General features: G+C 35.0%; 1 protein-coding gene across 2 annotated transcripts; it reads right to left on the bottom strand.

Annotated features, from left to right (window-relative positions):
• Positions 1-260: 260 nt before the first annotated feature.
• Adk2 (Adenosine kinase 2) lies at positions 261-23,646 on the bottom strand. 2 transcript variants are annotated; one of them, XM_069843713.1, is made up of 8 exons: positions 23,507-23,646; positions 23,155-23,362; positions 22,748-22,883; positions 22,240-22,385; positions 12,101-12,271; positions 10,181-10,331; positions 8,250-8,336; positions 261-846 (listed from the first exon to the last, which is right to left on the bottom strand). In XM_069843713.1, exons 1-8 carry the CDS (start codon positions 23,521-23,523, stop codon positions 716-718), a joined length of 1,047 nt encoding a protein of 348 aa, XP_069699814.1. In that variant the 5' UTR covers positions 23,524-23,646; the 3' UTR covers positions 261-715. The 2 variants fall into 2 exon arrangements, with proteins under 2 accessions (XP_069699814.1, XP_069699815.1); XM_069843714.1 differs by lacking the exon at positions 261-846 and adding an exon at positions 2,496-2,545.
• Between the last annotated feature and the right edge of the window lie 2,971 nt (positions 23,647-26,617).

Genomic DNA, 26,617 nt, shown 5'->3' with positions numbered 1-26,617 from the left:
ATTCACCCTCATGATTCGAAAAAGGGGAGAGCCACAATAGGTGACAAACTGTGGGTAAAGAAAAGCTGACCAATTACACGTTATGGGGACTATTAATCTCTGACTATGCAGCACCCCTACTCCATCTGATGGTTTGGCAGTTGACTACTAGATGGCAGGTGCTTATTTCAGACCTGGTCCTCGTGCAACTGTAATGGCATGGAGTTCAGAATAACACTCAGGTTGCTTTTCCATTATCTCAGTAAAAATCACATTGATAACTTGATTATTTAACATTTTACAATGGTGAGATTAAAAAGTAAGCTGAACCCTGATATTACTGTCTTACCATGTTGGAAGCTTTGTCAGTCCTAACCAATAGATAAATATATGAAAAGAGAATATGCCCAAATGCCAAAACGAAAAGTGTGTAATCTATATGGCACATAACTAATTAATCTTACAGCAGTATCCACCTATGCAACTTCTGTTGGACTTTAAACACAATTCTGAATTCTTTATCACTACATAAGGAACAGATATTGCCCATGTTAAATATATCACTACAATGCATAACATCCAATTTGGTTAATATGTGGATAAAGCAGTAAATAGGGATAGGACGAAAAGGATACAATCTAATACATAAGGTTCATGTCTTCCTGAACTGTCATTTAAGTTTGAGCCCGGTGTCTCTCTTAACAAGGCACTGCCACGGACTGAATTATACACCTGTCTACTCTTCTATAAACATTGCTTCGCCCTCGTAAGTACAGCCAGAACGCTGAATAATTTCTGTAGCAGCCCAAATTCCACATCGGATGCATGTTTCTATGGGCCTACCCAACACAAGTTGGGCAAGAAATCCTGGAAGCAAAAATAAAAATTTAATAATTTTCCACGTCTGTCACTGAAGAGTGTTTCAGTAGTGTTTGATCTTTTATTCTGAATGACATGTCTAACAAATTTCTCGTGTTTATCCAATGTTCTGAGAGAACAGGTGTTCGAATACAGGTATCCTCTGACAATTGATCTCAAAACTGTAATCATCGGTAACATTCGACAAATGCAACCCTTTTATCATGAGTATCAAGCCCCTAGAATTCCGAAAAAATGTTTTCCTAATATCATTTTTCAGAACCAAAATACCAGAGTGATTTCATTTTCCTTGCATGTACTTCCTTTCCATGTACATTTGATTGCCCAGTATTTGTAAGAAGTGTTCATTCTATGCACACTTCTCTTGTCCAAGGACTTTGCAAAGAACTGGTTTTAACATTGCCATTGTTCGTACAAGAAAGCCCAACTTCATCTTTCGAAGGAGATGTGTTCATTACAGCTTGGAGGAAGTTTTCAAAATGTGCTTTTATTGCAGATCTGAACCATTATAAGAGACTTTAATAGTAGCTGTTTTTTTTTTCTTGTGTTATATGAAGAGTCCACTGCAAGAGTGATGGATGTCACTTTTTGTCGAAAATGAACCAAAACTGTCAGTGCATAGCTTAAGACATATAGAATGTACATAGAGAGTTACATGGCATTAACACTGATAGTCATTGTCCAGTAATGATCGGAGCTTTGAGTGCTAAGCATTTCAAACTTTCAATCGCTTCTCCTGCAAAATGTATGCCAAATGACATCCATCATTCTTGCAGTGGACTCTTCATATATTAATTCCTCTAGATTGCTTTCAATTTCTGATCCTGGGGTATATGCTCTGCTTCGATCATTGTCATTATTGTAATCATAAGATCTGGCAATGAAGATCTTGATTTGTTTTGTGATCTGACAATAAAGATCTTTATTTGTTTTGTGATCTTTTAGCAAATGCTTGCCTCCAATAACATATTATCTGGTAATTTTCCCTAGTTCGACTGGTGACGACGAAATATTTTGTTATCATAGCAGTCATCTATAACAAATTTAAATGCCACAGGAATTCAGTGCATTCAATAGCCTTCCTGTACCGTATATATTATGATTATGATTATTTTGAGAAGTGAAATTCGAAGAAAATTTTATTTTATTAGACAAAAAATAACACATACAGAACCAACTGTATGTAGTAAATAAATATCAGTCACTAAAATCGTGATTTTAATTTGATTATCATCTACACAGCAAGTCAATTATCCTATTTTATATTAAAAATAATAATAACTACAGAAAATACTCCTATTAAAAACTTTTATCTACCATTGTCAATGTCAGCTTGCTTCTGTACAAGAAGACTCATTTTCTTTCTTTTGCGAAAGTATTCAAAATGCGGAGCTGCAGCACCCCCAGACATTTGTGGCTCTTGTCTCGTTTTATGTCGTGAAATACATTTATTAAACAGTCTATTTAGCGGCTCGAATTTTTTAAAAAATTCGCTTTCATTGACATGCACGCAATCATTAGTGAAGTCACTTCCTCCCCTGGTGCTGCCATAGAGAATTGAGAGACAAGGACGGATGGTGAAGCAACTTCCTACCCTGGAGCTGCCAGTCTCGTCTCGGATGCTTTGCGCGTTAGTTTTACCCCTCCCCCGGCTAGCCACTTTCCATGAATCCAGAGTTTCCAGGCGCTGCAACATTTGCAGCAGTTTGAAATACCTTTCTTTAATGTTGAGAGTATAACAAGTGCAACAATGTTTAATTCTGTACAGTATTTACAGTCTATTCAGTTAAGTACCTTAGCAATTCAGGAGAAATGTGAAATTAAGTGCCCATCAGTTGAATCTCATATAATGGAAAGAGCTGCTAAACAAAATAGCCTACAAAGCTTTCATATTTTTGCTGATTTATCCAGTATCCCTGCTTTCTTCTCTTGATCTCCACACTGTCTGTATTAGATTAATGTGTTTCAAAGACAATTCCATCAGCTGGGGCAACAAGATGGAGTTTTAAAATGAGAACAGTAAATGTTGTTATCAGTGACAGGTTATCATATTTAGTACTTAAGGGTAGATGGTGCGACATCATAGTTATAAATGCTCACGCCCCTACAGAAGAGAAAGACGACTATATAAAGGATAGCTTCTATGAGGAATTGGAACATACTTTTGATCAGTTCCCTAGGTATCACATGAAAATTTTATTGGGGGATTTCAACGCTAAAGTAGGACGGGAGGATATTTTTAGACCAACTATTGGAAAAGAGAGCCTACACGCAATTAGTAGTGACAATGGAGTTAGATTAGTCAACTTTGCCACATCGAAAAATTTAATTGTCAAAAGTACAACATTCCCCCATAAGGATATACATAAATATACTTGGACTTCTCCAGATGGATTGACACACAACCAAATAGATCACATCTTGATAGATAAACGGAGACATACTAGTATAGTAGATATTCGAACTTTCAGGGGTGCAGACTGTAATTCTGACCATTATTTGGTGATTGGAGAATTAAGAGAAAGATTATCAGTAGCCAAGCGAGTAGAGCAACAAGTTAATATTACCAAATTCAATATTTTGAAATTAAAGGACGAGGAAGCTAAGCAAAATTATCAGGTCGAAATTTCGAATAGGTTTGCCACTTTAGAAAGTTCCGACGAAGTTGAGAAAGAATTAGATGTTAATAGCGTGTGGGAAAATATCAGAGATAGTATCAAAATTGCAGCTGAGCAGAGCATAGGTTATTATGAAACTAAGAAAAAGAAACCGTGGTTTGATGAAGATTGTTGCATGGTAGTAGAAAGAAGGAAACAGGCAAAATTGAAATTCTTACAGGATCCAGTCGAGGAGAAGAGAGATAATTATTTCAATGAAAGACGGGAAGCAAGTCGTACACTTAGGAATAAAAAGAGAGGTTACTTGAAGGAAAAACTGAATGAGGTAGAAACAAATAGTAAGAATAAAAACATTCGAGATTTATATAAGGGTATAAAGGAATTTAAGAACGGATATCAGTCAAGGGTAAATGTGATCAAGGATGAGAATGGTGACTTGCTTGCAGACCCTCCATCAATCCTAAACAGATGGAAAAACTATTTTGCGCAACTACTAAATGTACATAGGCCAAATAGAAATGATCGGGACGATATTGAAATACAAACTGCTGAGCCATTTATACCCGAACCCACCCTTTCAGAAGTCGAAATTGCGATAGAAAATCTGAAAAAGTACAAGTCTCCAGGTATCGATCAAATTCCAGCAGAATTAATACAAGAGGGTGGAAGTGCATTATATAGCGAAATTTATAAACTTGTACTTGCTATTTGGGAAAAGGAAATTGTACCAGAACAATGGAAGGAGTCCATAATTGTACCTATTTTTAAAAAGGGGGACAAAACCAACTGTGGTAACTTTCGAGGAATATCACTTTTGTTGACGTCGTACAAAATTTTGTCCAATATTCTTTTGAGGAGATTAACTCCGTACGTAGATGAAATTATTGGGGATCATCAGTGCGGTTTTCGGCGTAATAGATCGACTATTGATCAGATTTTTTGTATTCGGCAGATAATGGAGAAAAAATGGGAGTATAAGGGTACAGTACATCAGTTATTCATAGATTTCAAAAAGGCATATGACTCGGTTAAGAGGGAAGTATTATATGATATTCTTATTGAATTTGGTATTCCCAAGAAACTAGTTCGATTAATTAAAATGTGTCTCAGTGAAACATACAGCAGAGTCCGTATAGGTCAGTTTCTATCTGATCCTTTTCCAATTCACTGCGGGCTAAAGCAGGGAGATGCACTATCACCTTTACTTTTTAACTTCGCTTTAGAATATGCCATTAGGAAAGTTCAGGATAACAGGCAGGGTTTGGAATTGAACGGGCTACATCAGCTTCTTGTCTATGCAGATGACGTGAATATGTTAGGAGAAAATACACAAACGGTTAGGGAAAACACGGAAATTTTACTTGAAGCAAGTAAAGCGATCGGTTTGGAAGTAAATCCCGAAAAGACAAAGTATATGATTATGTCTCGTGACGGGAATATTGTACGAAATGGAAATATAAAAATTGGAGATTTATCCTTCGAAGAGGTGGAAAAATTCAAATATCTTGGAGCAACAGTAACAAATATAAATGACACTCGGGAGGAAATTAAACGCAAAATAAATATGGGAAATGCGTGTTATTATTCGGTTGAGAAGCTCTTATCATCCAGTCTGCTGTCCAAAAATCTGAAAGTTAGAATTTATAAAACAGTTATATTACCGGTTCTTCTATATGGCTGTGAAACTTGGACTCTCACTCTGAGAGAGGAACATAGGTTAAGGGTGTTTGAGAATAAGGTGCTTAGGAAAATATTTGGGGCTAAGCGGGATGAAGTTACAGGAGAATGGAGAAAGTTACACAACACAGAACTGCACGCATTGTATTCTTCACCTGACATAATTAGGAACTTGAAATCCAGACGTTTGAGATGGGCAGGGCATGTAGCACGTATGGGCGAATCCAGAAATGCATATAGAGTGTTAGTTGGGAGACCGGAGGGAAAAAGACCTTTAGGGAGGCCGAGACGTAGATGGGAGGATAATATTAAAATGGATTTGAGGGAGGTGGGGTATGATGATAGAGACTGGCTTAATCTTGCACAGGATAGGGACCGATGGCGGGCTTATGTGAGGGCGGCAATGAACCTTCGGGTTCCTTAAAAGCCATTTGTAAGTAAGTAAGTAAATGTTGTTCATGAGAAGAAGGATCCATTGCTAGAATGTTTTCAAACCATAATGGAATCTGAAACATCTAACAACATCGCAATAAATGAGGCAAGTGCCCTGGTGCTTACTCTTGAAGATCCTGAATTCAATTTCTGGCTGTTTTTTTCATTTATTGATGTATCATGTAGATATATTATACAACCAACTACAACATCACCATTTAGATATTTCTAAGGTTCAAATCTGCAAATAAAAAAATTAAATTATGGTTTATTTGACACTCGCATCTGCAGGGGTTATATCAGCATCGCCGGTGTGCCGGAATTTTGTCCCGCAGGATTCTTTTAAATTCCAGTAAATCTACTGACACGAGCCTGTCTCATTTAAACACATTTAAATGCCATCGACCTGGGCCAGGATCGAACCTGCAACCGACTATGCTACCGAAGCCGACTATACATATCAAGCTTTGTTAATGCCATACAGACAATACGGAACAGTGCCAGTTGAGCAGCGAGATCTGTGAAAATGAAAACCCTAAAAAGCGTCGTAAGGTCGAATGGATTCAGACAAGGGTTGCGGCAGCCAAGGAAGTGTGTGACCTCATTATCACACAAGCTAACACCCAATTCCAGTTCATAGATCATCTGATATTATCTTCTCTTTTGTGTCAAGAAAAATTTGAATGCTACAAAAGCTCATTTCCTGAAAATGACCTAAATGTATGTGTGAAGCTTTTTCCAATGTGTTGTATCAGAGACAAGAATTAAAAAATATCAGTGACTCATTCAAGCTCTTGCAATTTCTCCTATCTGAGAACTTGCAGGCCTCATTTTCAGAAGTTGTGTAACTACTACACATAGCTATCACCACACCAATGACAACTTCCGAACCAGACCGTTGCTTTTTGTGTTTGAAGAGAGTAAAATCCTATCTCAGAAATACGATGAGAGAAGAGAGACTGACCGCATTAGCTATGTTTTCCATTGTAAAGACTATGTTAAACGACATCGGATTTTAATAAGAAGATGATTTAAAAAGTTTGCAACCTACAAGACAAGGCGCATGGAACTAATCTTTACATAAGGTAATTGCATGGTTTATTTTTGTATGCAGCCCCCTTGAATTCAATACCCACGAGCCGCCACTGGTCAATCCCCATTTAAGGTTAATTATTTTTTGTCCCAAGAAAAACGTTAAACAGAGGTTCCAGTGTAAATTTTTCTGTATATCAATATGCTTAAGTCATCAGGAAAAAATCCATTTCATCAAACAATTAGTCATTTAAGAGTTACATCGTATGAACACAGCAGCACACCTTCTCTCTGCAAACCAACTTGTTTTTCTAATTACTTGTACTTACCATATGATAAGCTAGAATTTCTGGTAGAGTCAGTTTCGGACTTTTTTTTACTAAAAAGATGGAGGAGAGTTCTGGCTATTGATTTATTCTGTTACCTTTCAAATCTGCAGCAATTACTGACAAAACTTATTAAAATATCTACTAGCATAAACTACTCACTTTTCAATACAATAACTAGAAACAACATCAAAGAGTCAGATTCTGAACTAAATAAATACAGTGGAACCCTGTTTATTTGAATTTCTGATTCATTTGGATTGATTCTGTAAAATTTATTAACTATTTTATTATAACTGATCTGAATCCATGACAGTGTCTGAGACATTACATTCAAGCTGCATGCCCTCGTATTGCATAACTACACTGTGGCTAGTTAATAAACTACCAATAAATGCTACTAAGAGAGCTACCAGCATTGAAAGTTAAAAGATACCTGAGTCAGTATCTTAGGCCTCTTTTTACATTCAACTCTATCATTCTGTCAATCGTCTCTAAACACATACCTTCATCTCAAACAGCAGAAATAACTAAAATGCTCTCTCAATTAATATCACTCAATAAAATAATTGTATTCCAATGGATACCATCCCATTGTGGAATCCTGGGAAACGAGAATGCAGATGCTTTAGCAAAGAAGGGCAGCACTGCTACTTACAGACCTGTTACTAAATCTACGTATTACTCTGTGAAGAGATTTATTAAATCTACATACATAGACTTCAACAAACAAAATTTGATAACACAATCCCAAGGGAAAAAATGGAACTCTCTGCATCAAAATCCACAGTTAATTCCCGATTTACCACGAAAATAGTCTGTAGCTGCATTTAGATTGGCAACAGGCCATGGCAAAACACCTGCATAGAATTGGAATATATCAGTCCCCTAACTGCCCATTGTGCAACTCAAACCAAGAAATGGATTCGGAACACCTCAAAATCTGTGCTTCATTGGCTGGTCATGATAATATCTTTGAAAAATATTGGAGTGCAAGAGGTCAAATGACTTTATTGTCAAACGCCTGGCATTAGAAAACCACAACATCAACTCTTTAAACTGTCTACATACTCAGCCATGTTAAGTCACATGAGAAAATTTTTAATATTAAAATGCGTGTGTAATCACAGAGAAGCATAATCCAGCATGGACTCAAAATCACTAACTTGACGATTTGAGCCTCTTTTACAGTAAATAATTAATCTGCTTTCTCTCACTCCTATTCATGTTTCTTAATTAAAAAACACGCTTATCTACTTTTTACGTGTAACTTAAGCTAAAAGTCAATTCATAAATATGAACTCACCTCCTACAAAAGCATCTCCAGCTCCATTAGTGTCTACTACTTTTTCTGGTGGCAACTGAATGGCAGCAAATTCATTTACAATACCATCTAAGTCGAGGGAAAGAAAACAAAACAAGTTACTCCAACTGAAAATATATTGTGCTCTAAAAAAAAAAGTTTCTTCGATATTGAAATACGTAAATGCTTATTCGCTTGAAATCCAAGAAACAGCACACAAAATAGTGCTACCTACTCTTTAGCAAATCATTACCAATATCTTGATCACAATTTTCAGACTTATAAATTAGAATGGAAATGTTAAATCATCTGTATGATATGACATCGATTCTGTTTCTCATTTTTCGCACCTCTATTTTAACTTTATGCTTGCTACACGTTTCAGTTTGATATCTGTATGGTTGTATATATCACAGTTAGTTGCTCCGTCCGTCCATCTTCCATCAACCTACCCACTCACGAAAGTTTTCATACTGGTGAAATGTACCTTGAATCTATTTCTTCCACTGTAACATTATAGTCCCTATCATACTAGGATGAAGATACAAAATGCGCTGTTACCACAGAGAGAAAAAAACACACACACAACACACCAAACTCTAGACCCACTCAAACAAACATCTGTAATGTGATCCTGCACTCTGGTAATATTTGACATGAAAAGAACATACACACTTTCCAAGGCGAAATTTAATAATCTATAGGGTTATAAAAGTTTTAATAGAACGAACACAATAATTCAAAAGAGTTTGTCAACTACGAGGATGATTAATAAAGTAAGGTAACAAGAGCTCTCACAGGTAACATATTCCCCTTCTTGTTCGAGTATTCTGCCAGACTACTGCAACAGACCACAGCTTTATCATGCAGCCATTAAATGGCGTATATGTTATGTCAGACCCTCGCAATATCAGTGGTGTATAGTGTGAAATGGCACTTCCGTGAGAGATACTGGACCATCCTCCCTACAGCCCCTACCTAGAACCCAGTGATTTTAATTTCTTTGGACTGTTGAAGAAGCACCTGAGTGGTAAGTGATTCAACACCAATAAGGCCATTCAGCAAACTCTCATGATGTGGTTTCAGGGACTTGACGTAGATTTCTTTTATACCAGCAACAATCCCTTGATCTACAATTGGAGCAAGCATAGTGACTATGTTGAAAAGTAATGCATAGCAGTGTCCTACTACTGTTTATCAATATATCTGCCTGTGAAATAAAGTTTGTCAACAAATCGAAGTTTTGGAAGCTGGTTAGCTAATTATTCTTAAGGGCGCCTACACACAGAGACTTGTCTGAAGGTAAATCTGCACAAGCCTAAATCCACAGGCAAATCTCGTGTATGGGCGAAAAGTATTGAGGCTTTTGGCCTTGAGATAAGTCTCCAGACTTCTGGGGCTGCTTGAATTTTTCTAACTGTAGTACTCTCCAAATTAAACGGGAGAAAAAGTGAACACAGAAAAAATGATACTGTGAGAATGTGGTGACATTTCGTCAGTGTTTCGTTTTAAGCAGTTCTCTGGACCAAAATGGCGGCAAGCTATGGAAGTACAGATTTGATAAACTATTCTCACGCATTTATATGAATGTAAAACCATGAAGGAATAGTATTTCTCGAGTGGTCGCATTTCTTCATGGAAAATGATCGATTTCAACGACCTCTGATGACTTCATTGTGAATTATAAGTCTAGGAGGTAAATCTGATTGTGTATAGACAATCATCCAATTCAGACATATCTCCCTGAGGTAAGTTTGTACAAATAAATCTCCGATAAGTCTTTGTGTGTACAGAGCACTTTAGAGAGCCAAAATCAGACATTTGAGTTAGAGGACCCTTGAGCAAACCATTAATGTTAGTGAATATTTTTGCAACTCTATATTAGTACAAAAAGGACCATAAGGCTCTCAGCATTACTCTTCTAAGGATGTTACCTTTTGCAAGAATAACTGGATTCTGCCCATGTGTAATAATTGCTATCCTTGCCCTTTTAGTGTTCTTCTTTGGCAACTGAGTTATTTTAAGAGCAATCTCCATCAGATCATCTGTTCCAAATCCCTGTTCTTTTGCAAATGCAGCTGCTTCCTATGACAGTAACAGTAAACCAAGATTAAATAACTGAAGTCTAACATATGCTTCCAATGTGAACTGACTGTAATTCTTATACCACCAAAACATAAAGGAATTAACCAATGATATCATTCAACACTGGGGAAGGACACATTATGAAGCAACCCAAGAGAGAAGAAAAGAAAATTGAGGATTGGAACGTGGAATGTAGGGATTCTTCTAAAAGCAGATTAGCTGGCAAACTTGAAGGAAGAAATGAGAAGAAGCAGAATGGATGTGATGGGAATATCAGAAGTGAGGTGGGAAAATAGTGGTAAGTTGGTGAGTGATGAATTTAGGTTGTTTTATTCAAATGATGAGAGCAAAGGAAGCATGTTCTAACTTCTCTTCTGCAGTTCAGTTACAAAGTGTCAATGATTTAGTGAATGTTCCTACATTGCCAATAATCAATGAGTGCAATGCCTGATCGAATTGGTATCAGTGATTTGGAATTAAATCATAGTTCACCATATAAAGAATTTAAAACAAATACAATAAAAGTGCTCATAAAATACTCGAAAAGCAATTTATAAACAATGAAATAGGTTTTATGTCCTTCATTCTCCATATCTTATTTTAGTTATCATAAACCAATTGTTTCATTTTTCAAATATGTAATGTAGGTGAACTGTAAGTAATGTAATTAATTTCAGGGGTTATTCTTTGAGGTATTTCAAACAAAAACGTTTAATACAATTTTGCTCCTTTTGCTCCTTTCCTCGAGAAAAAAATTGTTTTATATGAAACATTTCATAGTGTATTTTGGAAAAGCCACTGATTTAATTCCCAATATGCTCAGTCAATTTGAGAGAGCAGTGTATTATGATAATAAATGATTGAAAGAATTTTAGTTTTGTCCTTTAAATGTGCAAAAATTTGATCTGAACAATGTAACATTGTAAAATTCCTTTTCAGAATGAAAAGTTACGTATCAAATATCTGCACAATTAAAGGACAAAACTAAAATTCTTTCAATAATCTACAGTATTATCATAATGCACTGCTCTCTTAAACTGACTGAGCATATTGAGAATTAAATCAATGACTTTCCCAAAACATGCTATGAAATGTTTCACATAAAACAATTTTCATCCTGTACAGGAAGCAAAAAGAAGCAAATTTGTATTAAACTATTCTGTTTCTCAAAGAATAATAATCTGTGGCGCTACAGCCCGTGAAGGGCCTAGACCGACCAGCCAGCTGCTGGCCTCACGTCCACATGCCGAAGCAGAAGTGGATGATCATCCAACCAGAATGGAGGCATTGTGTGGTTAGCACAATGATCCCCCCAGCTATTATAGTTGGCATTCGCAACCGGATAAATTTCATGAGAAAATTTCTTCCCCCATGAGGACTCGAACCAGTCCTAGGCAGGATGCCTTAGATCACGATGCCCCAGAAATTAATGACATTACTTACGGTTCATCCTGTATGTAACCATAATTTATCGTTCATCATTGTAAAAACATTTAAAAAGACTATTACACGTTTACAGCTTAAGAAGTTTAAGTTCTGTTGCGTATAGAGGCTACACAGTCATTTATTTTGTTATTATTACAACACTATTGTAAGCCACAGAACATTACAACACCCTCAAACTCTAAGTTTACAATACAAATGTAAAATGTGAGAATGACAGCAAAAATTCTAAGTTATTCATAATTATCACAATACCTACTTTGATATGACTACAAACAAAGTTATATAAGAAATAATATATCCTGCATGATAACAGGACAACTTACAGTCTCATTTCCAAAGAGAATATCCACATATGGCATTGCCTGCATCATGGGCTCCTTGAAAAACTGAGAAAGGAACGGAGCACTGAGATTCATCATAAAGGGACAATCATTCTTCAGAGCATGATTTGCTACCTCCATGATGGTTGGCGGACTCACAGTCAAGAAGAAGCCCTACAAATTTATAATAAAAAAACAAATATAATTTAAATGTTTCTATAATTACCTATAATTACAATCACTTTATTTATAGAATATCTGTCTGTGCATAGATGGGGATAGAATGTGTTTCTTGGAGAGGGGGGGGGGCGCAAGAGGATGATAAAATAAACTAGCCTAGTTCATAAATATGTATTCTTATCATGAGCATAAAAAGACAAATGCATACTGTACAATACACATAAACAATGAAAAAATAAACATTCATTATGTCCTCTGAATCCTCTACCTTGCTTAGCTATATAGAGCAAAATGTCAATTATATAAAATGATATTTATTATTATTGTTAACAATATAAGATCCTTGTATGAACTACAGAGCTGTGTCATCACTGATTCTGTAGGATGCTTCATCACCTTCAATAATAGCAGATGCATTAACTATTATCCACAATAGAGCTATTAGCAGGTTCTTCATTATTAGTAATACATTTACTTGCCCACCGCTGTGAAGTGACAGTTGGCAAGTCTGACCGTGAAATGATCAGGCCTGAGTTAAAATTCTAGTTGGGACAAGTTACCTGGTTGGGATTTTCCCCTCAATCAATTGAAGCAGAATAGCTGGGCAACTTTCGGCATTGGATCTTGGACTCATTTTCCTATCATTAATTCACATATAATCATTATCATCATAATATAACCTGGATTAAGTTCATGGTGCGGAATACTGTACTTGCACAAGAGCACGGCCATTTGGCTACTTAATCTTTCACAGAATAGAAGTGGTAAGCACAATAAGCCTCAGGCTGCAGTGTAAGTCTTCGAATTCCTTCTCCGTACAAGAGAAGAAGAAGAAGAAGAAGAAGAAGAAGAAGAAGAAGAAGATTTACTTCCATAGGAACAGATATCTCGCAAACTCAATGTCATACGAAGTGACTTGAATGAACTTTCTCTAGAAAATGTTCCAGGCTTGTCCCAATTCTTTCTTATCCATACTATACAAGGATAAATCTCATAATGATGCCTACATTTAGAAACATAACGTTCATGTAATCGTTAATTTGTATATTAATTTGTAGATAAACCTATTACAACTTTTCAGAATTAGGTTTTCTTCGTATCTAATGCTAGAGAGAGACAGAAGGCAATATTACTTTGACCTGAAGGGGTGGGCATTGTCCTCTCATATTCCCCCTTATCTCTGCTTATGCGTCTGTTTATGATGCATGTTCTGCACAATTTATGTACAACTTTTAGCAGAAGTATTACTAATTCAACCATGATAAATGATGCTGATACCTACAACTCAGTTGACCAGAATATGTGCCCGAAAGTTACCATGCAATACACTTGCAACATTGCCAGTTCAGCTCAATTGCAAAATACACTTCATACAAACTGATGTTGTGTTAGTGAATGTTTAACAACATGGTAAATAGCCATGGTAACCTAAACTGATGTAATTCAGGGAACGGTTGCAGAAATGAGGTTATTCCTTTCCCATTCACTCAGGTAAGTTAGATGAGAGTTATGGATATGAACTTGTCAGTATTATAAAACTGTGAGATATATTTGCTGGATGGGAATAATTAATTCTAATTGCAAAAATTTAAATAATTACTCAAACTTAATAAGATTTTTTAAAGTTATTTTAATGAGTTTTACAGTATCACAGAACAAATGGATTATATCAGATCAAGACGATATAGTCACTGATTACATAGATAAAATATATTCAAGATTTCAATGTACAGTAGTGGCATAAAAAACCAGACCGACCCTTGTAGCTGATTTCAGAGCCTTATTCACTCCAGAGCACGATAGACTGGTAACTAAGACTTTCGTAGTTCGAATCCTGCCTGAGAAGGAACTTTTTTTTGTTCCTTATTCAAATTTATTCCCAATACTTTTCGATTGCTGGTAAAATTCATGTTCTGGGAATAATAAGTTAATTAAGTAGTAAAATATCGCTGCAATCGAAAAGTATTGTGAATAAATTTGAATAAGGAACCAAAAAAAAAAAAGTTTCCTTTCCAGGCAGGATTCGAACCACGAAAGTCTTAGTTACCAGTCTCTCATGCTCTGGAGCGAACAAGGTTCTGAAATTAGCTACAAGAGTTGGTCCGGTTTTTTTGCTACTACTGTACAATACATTATGGTCCACTAATAACCATTAATGACAAAATAGTACAATTTTATAAAATTATTAACTAATCATGAAATATACTTATTACGACTCACACAAAAATCGCTACTTAAGATATTTAAATTTATGATATTTTGTATGACGCAAAAATTCAGGTTAATTTATAAATGGAGAAAATTTCCTTGCTTTTACAATTTTGGGACATAAACAAAGCACCAAATTATAGTTTTTGGAAACAAAAATATCTTTGTCGCAACAAGATTACAGAATAACAACACCAAAAATTCATGAATTTGGAAACATTATGAATATTTTGTAATGACTTTTTACAACGTTTGATGCGATTATTACCTCTAAAACTACCGTATTTATTTAAAATCTTATGTTCAAGGAAAAACTGGTTAAAGAAAGCACAAGAACTATGATAACTATTAAGAAATCGATGAATATTCAACTTTACATTAAACAGCCTGTAATTAGAGAAAAAAATTATGCAAATAAAAAAGGGGAAAAAATAAAAAACGGTTTGAAAACATAGCATGACAAATTAAACTGATACATCCATTCAACAAATAATAGTATATACTTTAGAACTATAACAGATCATATCTGTATTCAATTTATCATACCGAAGTCTACACAAAACCTGCAGTATTGAAGGAACATGTTCTGACTTGAGGAAACCTAGACAGTGAAAAATAAAGGAATGAAGCACATTGTGATGCAAGAGGAAAAATGGCATAGCTGAATTTCTAAAAAGAATTAAAGTGATTTTTTACTTATGTATGCAATTTATATGAAGGACTTATACGATAAAAGAATAGCAAGTAACTGAGAACAGAACTAATTGAATCAATAATTTAACAAGAATTGCATACAACATGTTACACGGACTAAGACAAACTGGAATCACAGCTGTTGAGAATCCGCAAGTACCATAAATATGAAAAAACAAAAACAACAGATGAAACCTCTGTGTGGTTACATCATATGTTACATTTAAAAACACTTGAATGACGCAAATATTGATGACCTATGATACACTCTGAGATAGAAGAAAGAAGGCATTGTAGAAAGTGTAACTCATTTACATACATGAAACTGACGATCTACCTTAAACAGATAAGCAGAATTTATACCCGAAGGTTATTTCCACTCATTCATGCAAGCATACACAAACTAGTGACGTCAGCACTCCAATGTATAGATTTGTGGCAGGATACACTTCGATTGACAGAAAGAAACGTGAGGATATTACAACAGAATTAAAAATGCAGAACATCCTAACACAACAAAAGATTACCAGATTAATTGACGGAAACGTGTCAAATGTATGCTAGCCATATTAATCACAAGAACTATAAACAACTACAATCCACATGGAAGATCTAGAAAGAGATGGTAGGATGAATTCTAAATGAAGTCTGAAACAGACAAAGGGCCTAGACTGTATTGTAGATAATGAAGATCATGATCAATATACAATACAACCTCTACTTTCAGATATCTTTAATTACGGAAAATTAAAAATCTCCTTTACTCTCCTGGGGAACTCTTTAAAATATTAATTCTCTTAAGTGAGCACTTCAAAATGAACGAATTGCAGTTCTTATTTTCTCTGTGCAAAATTTAACTCTGTAGTGGAATACTAATGAAGTTATAAATCTTAAAGCTTAAATTTGTCTGTTATTTTGCCTTTATATGCAACATAAACAGTCCAACGTAAATATCCCATGCTTTCATTTCACGATGAGTAGAGGGATTGTCCAAACTTTGTCATTTTTACACAAGTTTGTTTGGTGGCCTTGAACCAATATTATTTATACAAGGTCATAATGATAAAATGTTCAGTGGTGTTGTTTATTAGTATGATTTCAAACATTAATGTTCGGCACAGTGCTGGATTTTTGGGCTTTTGCACTGTCATAAATTTAGAAACATCCAACATTTCACAGTTACATAATGGGTACACCATCAGAGGAGTATGCGAAGGAGAACTTATCTCTTAGATCCGTTACTAAGAGATTCAACAGTAATCCTTAAAGACAAGATTTCACCAGAATTTTCGTCAACAACATGTTCTCTCTGTAATCTCCAGCTTATACTAGAACAGTGCGCCCAAACTTTCTGAACTTACAAGTACAACCCACTTTTGGGCAAGATTTCTTTTCACGACACCCCATTACAGCATCTTTTTTTTTTTTTAGTAGGTTATTTTACGACACTTTATCAACATCTTAAGTTATTTAGCATCTGAATGAGATGAAGGTGATAATGCCAGTGAAATGAGTCCGTGGTCCAGCACCGAAAGTTATCCAGCATTTGCTCAAACTGGGTTGAGGGAAAACTCCGGAAAAAACCTCAACCAGGTAACTTGCTCTGACCGGGAATCGAACCTGGGCCACCTGGTTTCGAGGCCAGACACGCTAACCATTACTCCACGGGTGTGAACTATTACAGTATCAGTTCTTCACTCATTCGAAAAATACAAATACAGATACCTGTAAAATTGCAAACAACTATAACTTTACCAAAACAGTGGACACCACCCAAAGTATGATTTTAAACAGAAACTTTTTGAGTATTTTCCGGAAGAAACTCAAACCAATTATGGTAGTCACAGATGGATACTAAATCCGCTTTTAGAGAAATGAATTCAACTGACAGGAAAAAAAAAAAAACTCATTGATACTGATGGAATATTGAAACTAGTCTTTTTTCGCAGAACATACACCAGTTTTGTATCAAAAGAATACATCGAGCTTGCAAAAGAAGCTGTTAAATTTTTTATAATATTTGCAACCTCGTATTTATGCGAAATAAGTTTCTCGTCTATGATTTTCACCAAAACAAAAGGGAGAAATCTCCTTGAGCTTGAAAATATCACTGTGTATATTGAGTAATTAGTGCATATTTATCACATTATTTTTTTACTTTATAACTACTGAATTTTTTTTATTTTTATATGTTGTTTATGTTTATGTCTCCAACTACAAAATACGTGTATGTTAATAAGGCATTTTTTTTTTTATTTTGTAACTAATTTCGTGACCTTCCTCAACTCTTTAGACGACCCTCCTCTTTGGGAACCACTGCACTAGAACATTAATTACACCCAACTGTTATCATTGTTATTGTTTTCTAATGCCAGGCGTTTGACAAAGTCATTTGACCTCTTGCACTCCAATATTTTTCAAAGATATTGTCATGGTCAGCCACTGAAGCACAGACTTTGAGGTGTTCCGAATCCATTTCTTGATTTGAATTGCACAATGGGCAGTTAGGGGACTGATATATCTCAATTCTATGCAGGTGCTTAGCCAAACAGTCATGGCCCGGTTCCAATCTAAATGCAGCTACAGACGATTTGCGTGGTAAGTCGGGAATTAACTGTGGATTATGATGCAGAGAGTTAAATATTTTCCCTTCAGATTGTGTTATCAAATTTTGTTTGTTGAAATCTAAGTATGTAGATTTAATAAATCTTTTCACAGAGTAATATTTTAGATTTAGTAACAGGTCTGTAAGTAGCAAAAGAATACCCAGAGCTTGCAAAAGAAGCTGTTAATTTTTTTATAATATTTGCAACCTCGTATTTATGCGAAATAAGTTTCTCACCTATGATTTTCACCAAAACAAAACTGTCCGAAAATACGTTTGAACCTCATAAGTGACACCAATAAGGCAGCACTCAAGAGGCAACTAAGCCAGAAGATAATGGGGTAAGGTGGCCAGTCCTTTTCCCTCTCCTGACTAAAGTAACATATTACTCTAATCAAACTTCAGATGCATACAAACAATTATTGTTCTTCCCCTGACACATATCATTGAGTGAGATGTACTGCCTGATAATAGCTGTACAGACCTCAATTAGAGGTAATTGTTACCATTAATGGACAGGAATTCACTTAAATTTTTACCTACAAAATATCCATATATTATTTTTCTCCTTTTTTCACTGATGCTCTGCAGCTCAATTGCCATAAATATATTTGCATGACTGTACGTCTTCTCTATCTCACTTACTTACTTACTGGCTTTTAAGGAACCCAGAGCTTCACTGCCGCCCTCACATAAGCCCGCCATTGGTCCCTATCCTGAGCAAGATTTAATCCAGTCTCTACCATCATATCCCACCTCCCTCAAATCCATTTTAATATTATCCTCCCATCTACGTCTCGGCCTCCATAAAGGTCTTTTTCCCTCTGGCCTCCCAATTAACACTCTATATGCATTTCTGGATTCGCCCATACGTGCTACATGCCCTGCCCATCTCAAACGTCTGGATTTAATATTCCTAATTATGTCAGGTGAAGAATACAATGCGTGCAGTTCTGCGTTGTGTAACTTTTTCCATTCTCCTGTAACTTCATCCCTCTTAGCCCCAAATATTTTCCTAAGAACCCTATTCTCAAACACCCTTAATGTCTGTTCCTCTCTCAAAGTGAGAGTCCAAGTTTCACAGCCATACAGAACAACCAATAATATAACTGTTTTATAAATTCTAACTTTCAGATTTTTTTACAGCAGACTAGATGACAAAAGCTTCTCAACTGAATAATAACAGGCAATTCCTATATTTATTCTGCGTTTAATTTCCTCCCGAGTGTCATTTATATTTGTTACTGTTGCTCCAAGATATTTGAATTTTTCCACCTCTTCGAAGGATAAATCTCCAATTTTTATAGTTCCATCTCTTACAATATTCTGGTCACGAGACATAATCATAATCTATCTCACTATGACGTCAAAAACCCTACCACCATGGAAAAAATAGAGAATTTTAGTTAGTCAATTATATTGAGTGTTTCCATCCAATGCTTTCACTGAAATAAAATTTTCTACATAGTTCAACTGGAGAAATGGCAGAAACAGGAGTTCAATGAACTTAATAAACACGAGCTGTTGACTTATTTCAATTATTACAACAAATCATCTTCTTCATCTAGACTCGTGTCCCTGGCTGTGGAGTCGTGTATTTCAATTACAACAAATAATGCTGATAATCTTATGACAGTACTGTTTCCAATAATGCTTTGTTAGAGATGGCTAGAAACAGAAATCAGTAAGTATGAAATTGATCAGTTTCAATTCATTGCAAGCTGTGATGTGTGTTCATGTATATCTAATTGGCAAATAGTATCTTAAAAGTTGAAGTAATACACTTTGTTGTGGCTTTATTTAAAGGGAATGTATTTACTCAAACTCCACTATCAGTAATCATCTACTCTGATCTATATATTATTATTATTTTAATGTACCGAAGTACATATGATATTTCCATGCAGATATTCTGCGTCATCATACGATGTAAGAGTAATGGAACGGAGAAAAATTCTCTCCGGCGCCGGGATTTGAACCCGGGTTTTCAGCTCTACGTGCTGATGCTTCATCCGCTAAGCCACACTGGATACCACCCCGGCATCGGACTCTTACATTGTACTCTGATCTAGTTCACTGTAGTCATAAATTTGTTCCTTATTTTTAATTTGAGAATCTGGCAACCCTACAGGAGAGAGAATTGTAGTCATAAATTTGTTGCTTATTTTAAATTTGAGAATCTGGCAACCCTACAGGAGAGAGAATTGTACTCATAAATTTGCTGCTTATTTTTAATTTCAGAATCTGGCAACCCTACGGGAGAGAGAATTTCTTTATCTCAGTGAGTAGTAGAATTTCCTTAAAAGAGGGGAGGGGGGGGGGAGCAAGAAAATCCATTTCGAGATTTTCATGAAAATAGCTGGTTTTGGGCATCCTATTTGCCTGTGTGCAGTGACGAATAGCTATTTTGTATGACTTCATGCAATATTAACAACATACATCTGCACTTTAATCTTAAAATGTATAAATTAAATGTCTTACTTTTTTTGATTATCAAGAATATCTTTTGTATGCAATCCAGAAAAAGAAATTTTGTCTTACTTAGCTGCACACTGAATTATTTTACTTATATTATCTTTGGAGTAGGCCTATGGTGTAAGCAAATAAAACCACAAACTACATAATATATTGTATTATCATAACGAAATTGAGTTATAGTACACAAAATGTGTAAAAAGTACAATTTTATTTCTTTGACCTGAAATGTTCATGCTGGTGTAACTATGTCGAAATGATGCGAAGCTTGTAAATTTTCGAATTTATGGTTGCACACAATTCATTTGTCACAAGAGTCTGTATAATAGTGTTTTATTAGTTCTTGTGTAAAATGTATAATAAGAAAGTACGTTATCATTTATCTAGCAATGAATTTTTTTTTGTAAGAAATAAGTGAAAATACTGTTCGATATCCATCTAATACCTGTACTTGCATATATATATATATTTGATATAACTGTCACAATTACTCAAACATTGTCCTCCTTAATGGATGACTGTATTTTGACTTCAAAAGTCCTTGTAATAAATATGATAACCCTTATCAAATTATCCCAAAGTGATATATGAGCATGAACAAGTTACATAATTCTAGATAATGGGCGACACTTGGAAAATGTAGATAAGATAACATGTTGAAACACATTGCAGCTTATGGAAGTAGGGAACTAAACCACTGCCTGCTACAATTTCTTTCTAAAACTTTAATTTATAAATTATCACATTTTGTGTAAACTCTGGTATTACAATGTGCTTAAACTTCAAGGTTCAAAAAGTTTTTCTATTTTTTATACTAAGAAAACCAAGGCTGCAGAGGAACAAACGTTTCAAGACTGAATCAGTGATGATTACTATGCATATAAATAAATATTTTGCGAAGTTTGTTAATGCTTTCAAATCTAGAAGTGGTCATGGATAATAATCCACTTAGCTTAGGGATAAGATTCGGACTTAGTATTTTTTTTTTTTTTATATTTTACAGAATGGTAGCCTTTGCAAAACATAACATACACAACAGGTAAAAAGTCAAATTCGGCAAATATAAGACTTGTGATGAATTGACAATGTGAAGTTTTGAAGTAGCCTAATAATCGAATATCTTTCGTAAAATTTATATTGAAATCACTTCTGTATTACATGAATAAAATTTTTTCGACACTTGAAATTGATTGAAATACACTATCAAAGTTTGTCTTGTAAAGAATTTTTCAACCATTCTGTGGACTAATGGTTATGACGAGAGACTTACTTACTTACAAATGGCTTTTAGAGAACCCGGAGGTTCATTGCTGCCCTCACATAAGTCCGCCATCAGTCCCAATCCTGAGCAAGATTAATTCAGTCCCTATCATTGTATCCACCTCCCTCAAATCCATTTTAAGTGTCCTCCCATCTACGTCTCGGCCTCCCCAAAGGTCTTTTTCCCCCTCTGGTCTCCCAACTAACACTCTATATGCATTTCTGGATTCGCCCATATATGCTACATGCCCTGCCTATCTAAAACGTCTGGATTTTATGTTCCTAATTATATCAGGTGAAGAATACAATGCGTGCAGTTCTATGCTGTGTAACTTTCTCCATTGTCCTGTAACTTCATCCCTCTTAGCACCAAATACTTTTCTAAGCACCTTATTCTCAAACACCCTTAGCCTCTGTTCCTCTCTCAACCCCCAGGTTCTCTAAAAGCCTTAAGTAAAGTATCAGCATTATTCTAACTTTCTGTAACATAAATCTCGTTTGATTTCCTACCAAAGAAAGCCATGCAAAAATTTTTACGTTCTTAAAAAAGTGTCGCCTTTGAGCAGTTTTCAAGTTGTGAACAGTGAATCCAACGACTTACTGAGAATGTAAGCACTTTAAAGTGACTATAAAATTACATAAACACTACCATAAAAGAGAAAATGATATATTGTATAAACACAAATAACTGCTTAGTTTGCTTAAGTGAATTCACACTTACTGAAATATAGAAGAACTTGGCATTTTCTATATATGCCCTATTCTCTGGTTTGCGAATATGATCTATCGTAAAACAATTAGCTGCTGCTAAGCTGGCAACCAATGAGCGATCATTACCATTATTGGTAATAAGGACGCCACACGTTCCTGTAAAGAGAACCAAAATAATGTATCACTAAATAAATTTGAAACGAAAGGCTGATCATGTTAACATTAGACCACATAAGAATCAGTGATCAAGATTTAATCTTCTTATTTAATATAGGGATAACACAAAATAACTGCTTTAGATTTTTATTCACCTGCTAAGCTCTTCTGTCATTAAGAAACAACGCACATCTTCTATTGATGCAGAAAGGAACAATTAGGCCTAGCCTACTGCTTAATGACCTTTCAATATTATTTATATAGTCAATGAACGTGAATGTTCTAATGCTATAAAGATGTTTTGGTAGGTATTCACAAGAATCTGAACACACTTCAGTATTTTTGAATACAAAATAACCAACCTGTAGGCACTCGGTCTGTGTATTGATACTGTACATTTACACCTTCGTTTCTAGCTTTAGTCTCCAGAATTTTGCTGTATTTATCTTGACCGACACAACCCATGAATACAGTTACATTTGGCTTCTTCAAGATCCACTGTGAAAATTAATACACAATAATTACACTTCGATCACCATAAACATTTCCATGTTCTACTAGATTAAATACTAATTTCAAGAGTAACTACGCAAGCTACTACTTAAAATTAGTACTTTTCTTATTTGTTACAAGTATTCGCTTAATGTAATTATTATTTAATTCATTGAAGATTTCTCTTAGACCTATAATTTTCATTAAAGTACTTTCATCCTTTAATTTATTTTTTGAATACGTACAAAAATCGACATTTAAAACAAACAATTATTACCTGGGCCACTCTCAGAGAATTTTGTGTTGCTCCACCAGGAATGTAATCCACTTGGTACTTCTCAATCATTTCGTCGTAAAGAGGTTTATGTTTGTCTTCTGCTAAAATAGCGTTGTTGGGAATCATATCATATTTAGCCAGGAATTCTGCATCAACAATCGCAGAAATATCTAGGAGTGGATTACCCATTCCTACCACCAATCCTTCGCTAATAAAAGAAACAAATACAGAATTACATGTTTTGTACACATAACCTAATAAACATACATTCGCCGATTATTGTTCTAGCGTTTCGACCTTGTCGTTCAGAAGTGATGTTGTTACACAATATTTTAAAGTAAAATTAATTTACCGTATATCGCCTTCCATGGTATATGTCTTTGTAATATTGAGGATATAAAGAAGTTAACAAAATATATACTATTTTTAAGATTCAATGGCTTATAGACACTCATCCAAGCACCATGTGCAATGCCCCGCAGCCATGTTGAAAAGAAGGACTTATTTATGGGCATTTTTTGTTGTGCAAGTTATTGTCCCTGTGTAACTAGTGCTGCTCTCTGTTCAAAATTTATTCAAGGACAAGGATGTGACATTTCACAAAGACAGAACTATAAATTAAACGTTCGAACGTATATGAAGATAAATGACGTTGATACGTAAATCTTAATTAATTATGAACAACTAAGAAACAGAATATCTCTGTGAACTATTTTTGTTTAGCATGAGCATTATTACAAGTTAGTGTTGGTAGCATTGCAAATGTTGATTTTAAAATTTAAAAATGACTTACGTCTGAAATTTACATACGACCTTCGAATGATGTATGACCAATGGGTAAATTATTGATGCTACTTTGAAGAAGCACCGTACTTTACAAACTTTTTCGCAAAACCTTTCAACATGTAAATTATAAGAAAACAAAAATGTTATTAAAATGTATGTGCCCTGGACCTCTATTGCGGCTGATGCCTACCAGATAATTACCAAAACTTTTTTTGGAACATTATATAATCAAATTTATAGTCATTACATTACTTTAAATTATTATTCTACTTACCGAATATGTATCTCAAAACTTTTCATTCGCAATTACTTAGATCATTTTATATAGAGTCATCATTTTACCAGGGCTCTGCCATGGCCGCAGACACACACTACTCGCCTATCAACACTCCAGTAAGCCTACCTGTGCAGTCGGCAATCAGTGGACTGAGTTGACGCACACATATTTTAGTGAATCAAGACAAATCTGATAAATAGACAAGGCTAACTTAACACTATGTTGCAAATTAAAATAATTTGTGAACGTGCCTAACACTCATCTTTTCAAAGAAGCTGTTGAAATAGTTCTCCTTGTGCTTCGAGACATGTTGTAGCATCGTAACAAATTTTCCTTCACATATTGCAATTCTGTTTTGATTTATATACAACTTCAGTAATTTGCATTCTCCTCTGTGTGTCCCTGTCCTTTAAGTCTTGCACTTGTATGGGAAAAATTTCCACAATTCTCTAGTTTTACATCTGACGCAGTAGTGGTTGGTGACCAAAATCCTCTGTGAGGCCAGATGCAAATAGTTCAAGTGCCTCCGATAGGAAATGTTTATTCATGATATTAATTAGTACTGTTATTATATTATTAATGCCATTATTACTGTATTATTATCATTATTATTAATGAAAAATAATAATGTCACTCACCAAATAAGATTTATGCTGTGAGTTTGTTTCGGTGATTGTTCGAGTGTGAAGAAGCAATCCATATTATGCTCAGCTGAAGAAGTATTTCTTGAAATTTCCCTGGAAATATTTTTCAGATTGCTGAAGCTTTCAGTAGACACACCTTCCTTTCTTTCTTTCTTTCTTTCTCTCTTTCCTCTTTATTTTTTCCCTTTGACAGCAACAAACAAGATTTATTTTTTTTAGTTTATTTTGCACCACATTACCAACTAACCGTTTATGTTGCCCATATCAGGATGCAATAAAAACTCGCGTTTTAAGATTATCTGTCAGAAAAAATGGTCAGCGATGATGTAGGTATCTCGGCAGGCTATCTTTTTATTTAAAACTTCCTTTCTTTCAATATCATTTCTTCTCGAAAAAGGACACTCTAACAACGAATTAACTAAATCATCATTATTTCTTGTATCTATTTCTGTTTATATTTTCCCGAAACACATAACAACATTGGACCAGACTCACTACTGTACTACTGTACAATACCCTCGCTCAAGTCATAAACTGAGACATAAGGGGAGAGAACAGTGTGGGTCTCTGCCTGCCAAAGAGCGGGAATTTTCATGTTATTTATGGCCTATTTCGGAAGACAAGTCACCACTGCTATATCCACCCCATTCCACCCTTGAGGCCGGCCCATGGATGGGAGGAGTGGAAGCTGACCAGGCCACGAGGGCAGACGAATTGTGCCTCAGCTACAATGTTTCAAGCGCATCTTCAAAGCCCGCGAAAACATACGAAATGCAGAAGCCAGACCCGGCACGAGCGATCGTGATCTCAGGAACAAATTTTACTGCAAAACAGGTCTATATACATCACAAAGTTTTCAAATACTTCTACAGCGATATATGCTTCACTCAAATAACTAATATCTTAATATATAAAATTGAATGTGGGTATGTATGTATGTATGTATGTATGTATGTGTGTGTGTGTGTATGTTCTCTATACAAATCTACATGCTTTGACCGATATGTGCCAAAGTTTGCACACTTAACCTTCATAACCAGGAGAAGAACATAGGCTACATTAAAATTGTACAAATGGAAGTTAAATTAATTAAATATATAAAAAATAAAAATAAATAGATCAAATATTCATGTATTATATTAAAATGCTAAATCTTCTACAGTCAATTGTTCTTTATTATTGTCTGTTGTATTCAACATAGACTTTCACGAGGCCTTGGAAATTTTAACACGAAATTAAATTACATTGTTGTTACACATCATGAAGGCTAAAACTAGATAATTCATGCAATAAGTATCTTTACGCAGTTCAGGACCATATTATGAATTCCTCGATGCAGTTTTGTAGATAGTGAGCAGACTGTTTTATCCAATTGAATTCTAGAATTCTTTCAAACTACAAGGATTCCTACCACATAATTTACTTAATATTGAATAGCCATAGTAGACCTACTATTGCGAAATACTGACTCACCAAAATTATGCACTAACAAGAATTTGTGTCAATATGAGTGGCAATATTAACTGGAAAAACGAAAGAAGATGATGTTTTTATCCCACGTATTGCTATTATAGCTATTCGATTTTAAGCAATTATTATAAGTTATAGTAATATTTGTGATAATATTACAATATTATAATATTGCAATAATAATATATAATATTTTACTGTTACTGTTAACCCATCTCTTATTAATAAGTTATGGTCACTAATGACTTGGCCGTTTATAGAAAAATATGATTTTCTGTTGTGGTAG

This window comes from Periplaneta americana, chromosome 13, assembly GCF_040183065.1.
Source record: "Periplaneta americana isolate PAMFEO1 chromosome 13, P.americana_PAMFEO1_priV1, whole genome shotgun sequence".
NCBI classification, from domain to species: domain Eukaryota; kingdom Metazoa; phylum Arthropoda; class Insecta; order Blattodea; family Blattidae; genus Periplaneta; species Periplaneta americana.
The sequence above is the reverse complement of the archived record's forward strand: the minus strand, read 5'-3'. Positions and strand labels throughout refer to the sequence as shown.